A 3,160-nucleotide genomic window follows, 5' to 3' on the forward strand; every position below is an offset into this window, starting at 1 on the left:
GCTTCTAGGCACTGGCTGCTGCCAAGCAAGGGGGGAATCCCTGCTGCCCTCCACTGCCCTATGCTGCATGGGGGGACTCTGCCACAAGCCCTCCCCCACATGGGGGGATGTGGCCTGTGTGATTCAGAAATTCTGCTGATTTGGCAGGAGCCGAATCTCCGAATTGGATTCAGCTGAATCAATTCAGGACAGTGATTCAAATCACTGAATCAAAGTACTGTCTCCTAAATCGGCTGAATCCAAAGCGAATGCTAGCCACTTCCTACAGGCCTACTGCCCATCCATGCCCCTATGAGCCTGGATCAGCCTGGGCTGCCTTCCCCTCTGCAGCTGAAATGAGGCCAGGCCATTCCTGCCCACTCTGCTGGGATGGGGCTGAGCCATTGCTGCCCAGCTGAATTGGGGCAGGGCCCCTTCTGCCCCATGCTCCAAATTGGGCCCATCCTCTGGGTCTGGCCCACAGATGGATTTAGCCCTGCCAATCTGGCCTGTGGGATGAAAAGTTTGGGCATAATTGGTATAGATACCATCAGACTGCTCCAATTTTGACCCCTTTGCCAATGCTGCCTATTCTTGAAAGCTGCTTTTTTCAGGAGTGAAATGGCGAGGCCACTTCTTGAAGTACAGTTTACAGGCAGTGCTGCCAAGACTTTTGGCACAGTTGGTTGGCAAGATGTGCACTTTCACATAGTTATGAGAACTGAGGACTAGGGTAGCATTTCAATCACAGATCTGCTTTAGTTATGAACAGTTAATTAACTGACTTCTGACTAAACATATTTAAAATAAATGGAGTTTAGATTATTAAAACAACAGAATTTTTTTTGCATTTCACTTGGTTTGAGCTAAAGGCAAGCAGAATTATGTTAATGGTTATCATGCAAAAGCACAATTTTTTCAGTCTTTGGGTTATAGCCACTGGAATACTTGCTACATCCAGTCCAAGCAATTGTATGAGTTAGCAGTGTTTTCGTTATTATTAATGTCATTATGAATAGTTTAAGATCCTTAGCCTCAAAATTTATGTTTTTATGTTTAACTATTTGAAATTTGTTTCAGCTGATGATTAATCTTTCTGTGAACATTCTCTCTCATGTAAATGCTCAATTTGCAGATTTCTGTAGCTGATTCTCTTTCCTTATCGTAGGGAATGGATGGAGTTCTTATTGTTTGTCTTCACTGGCTGCTCACAACATTAGTACCAGCAAACTTAGTAACTCTTGGGTTCGACTGGGATCAGACTCCCTGTCCAGTTCATTTGGTAGCACTTCTTATTCCTTCTTGAATGCCCTGACTGTAGAGGAGTATGCCCAGTCCTTCCCGACTGCTGTACGCAATCCAAACAAAGCTATATTCACTGTGGATATCAGAACAACAGAGGTACCTATTTGTATCTATTAGTACTAACTGTTAAAAATAAACTTTGTATAATTATGTTATGCCATATAGTGTTGTGTTATATAGGCTCAAAAGTTGTGTTATTTTTACTTGTACTGCTAAGTGAACTTGAGGTCATTCTTTTATTTAAATTCTTGAGATTATCATCCTACAACGACTAACTACCCACTGATCTCAACTGTCTTCTATAATTGGTGAAATATACACAGAGATGACCCAAGCATGGTGCGGGGCCCAGGGCAAATCAGCCTGTGCGGGGCCCCACCCTGGGACGTGAGGAAGCCAGTGGCAGATTCAGCGGTGAGCAGGAGGTGGTGCCAAGTGGCTAGAGGTGCCAGATTCAGCGGCGGAGGGGTAGGAGGGGACTACCAAGCAGCCAGACGTGAAGATAGTGGCAGTGTGGAGTCGCTGTGGCCTCTCTGCCTCACTTCGGGGGTCCCCCCAAAGCACAGGGCCTGCGGCAGTTGCCCCAATTTGCACCCCCCCAGGGACTGCTCTGAATATACAAGACAAAAAGCAAACAACAGCTATCTTAAACATTTCCCAAGTAGGATAGGGAGGAGTAACAACAACTGTTAAGAAAAGTTTTATTCTTAAAAGGTTTTTTTTGTTTTGTTTTAAATGTATTAATGCTGTGCAACTTTAATCTTACTGTAGTGCTTATCAATGACTGAGAGTTCAGGCTTTCCCCAAACAGAAAGATGGAGGCCCAATATTTAATCCTCTATTTAGACCTGTAAACTATCTGTAAGAAGTACAGGGATTGTGTCGCTATTGTACCTTTTTGGATCTGGGTCAGCCCATCTTATGCCATAGATAATTACTTATTTAAAACTACCAAGTCAGAATTCACAACTGAAGTAGATGGAAGCTGAACTGAAGAGTGAAGTGTGGCTTGATACAGCTTGTAAAGAAGGATCCTTTCTCTATGCTAACATGACCTACTTTACTACTCTGATTCATTTCAAGTAATTGCTGTTCAGTTAAAAGAGTTAGCTAATCAGACTTTAGAAGACGTGAAGTGAAAGTCTTGGATGGTGTTAAGGCACTTCTGCTGCTTGTAGATTTCTGAAACTATAGTTCTACTCAGGGTTTGCTTATAATCCTTACTTTATAGCTTTATTCCACTTGATATACTTATTTCAACAAGACAAGCAGCATACGGGTGTATGTAATATATAAGTAAAGACAAAGGCTAGTGAGAGGAATGTCTCTGTCCCTCATCAGAGAGCAGATTTAGGTAGATATCATAAACATTCTAGGAGTACTATGAAGTAAGGAAATAAAACATGTAACAGGATTCATAATGAAGAGGACCTATGAATTTCAACTGCCATTGAGAGGGGAAGTAACCTTATGAGTTACTAAAGCAACAACCTAGTAGAAGAATTACAGACAGACTCCTGACTATTTTTTCCTCTCTTTTAGATTCGGGTTGCCAATGACAAAGCCTGCAAGCTTCTTGGGTATAGTAGTCATGAGCTGATTGGCCAGAGGTTGTCCCACTTGATATCAAAATCCAGTCAGGGTATAGTAGAAATCCTGGGAGAGGAGCACTTGGAGGCCAATGGATGTGCAGCTGGGGTTTCTGGGACAGTGGTATGTGAGATGCTTGAACAGATATTCCTGTACATAAGTATACTTGTACAGTTATTCCAATTGAAATCTTCTGTATACTTTGATACGTCTTTCTGGTTTATATTTGATTTCCTTAATACTTGTGACAGTGAAGAAGAGGGTTTTTTTTAAACTTTGACTGACT

At 42.3% G+C, this 3,160-nt stretch overlaps 1 protein-coding gene across 1 annotated transcript in view; it reads left to right on the forward strand.

Annotated features, from left to right (window-relative positions):
* The window catches only part of PASK (PAS domain containing serine/threonine kinase), a 43,549-nt gene that overhangs the window by 5,911 nt on the left and 34,478 nt on the right, over positions 1 to 3,160 (forward strand). The window contains exons 2-3 of the mRNA XM_019513558.1: positions 1,148 to 1,380; positions 2,827 to 2,997. Of these exons, the coding sequence (XP_019369103.1) occupies positions 1,148 to 1,380; positions 2,827 to 2,997 (404 nt within the window). The remainder of the gene's footprint in view (positions 1 to 1,147; positions 1,381 to 2,826; positions 2,998 to 3,160) is intronic.

The sequence above is a fragment of the Gavialis gangeticus genome, unplaced genomic scaffold, assembly GCF_001723915.1.
Source record: "Gavialis gangeticus isolate Ggan-Ray unplaced genomic scaffold, GavGan_comp1, whole genome shotgun sequence".
NCBI classification, from domain to species: domain Eukaryota; kingdom Metazoa; phylum Chordata; order Crocodylia; family Gavialidae; genus Gavialis; species Gavialis gangeticus.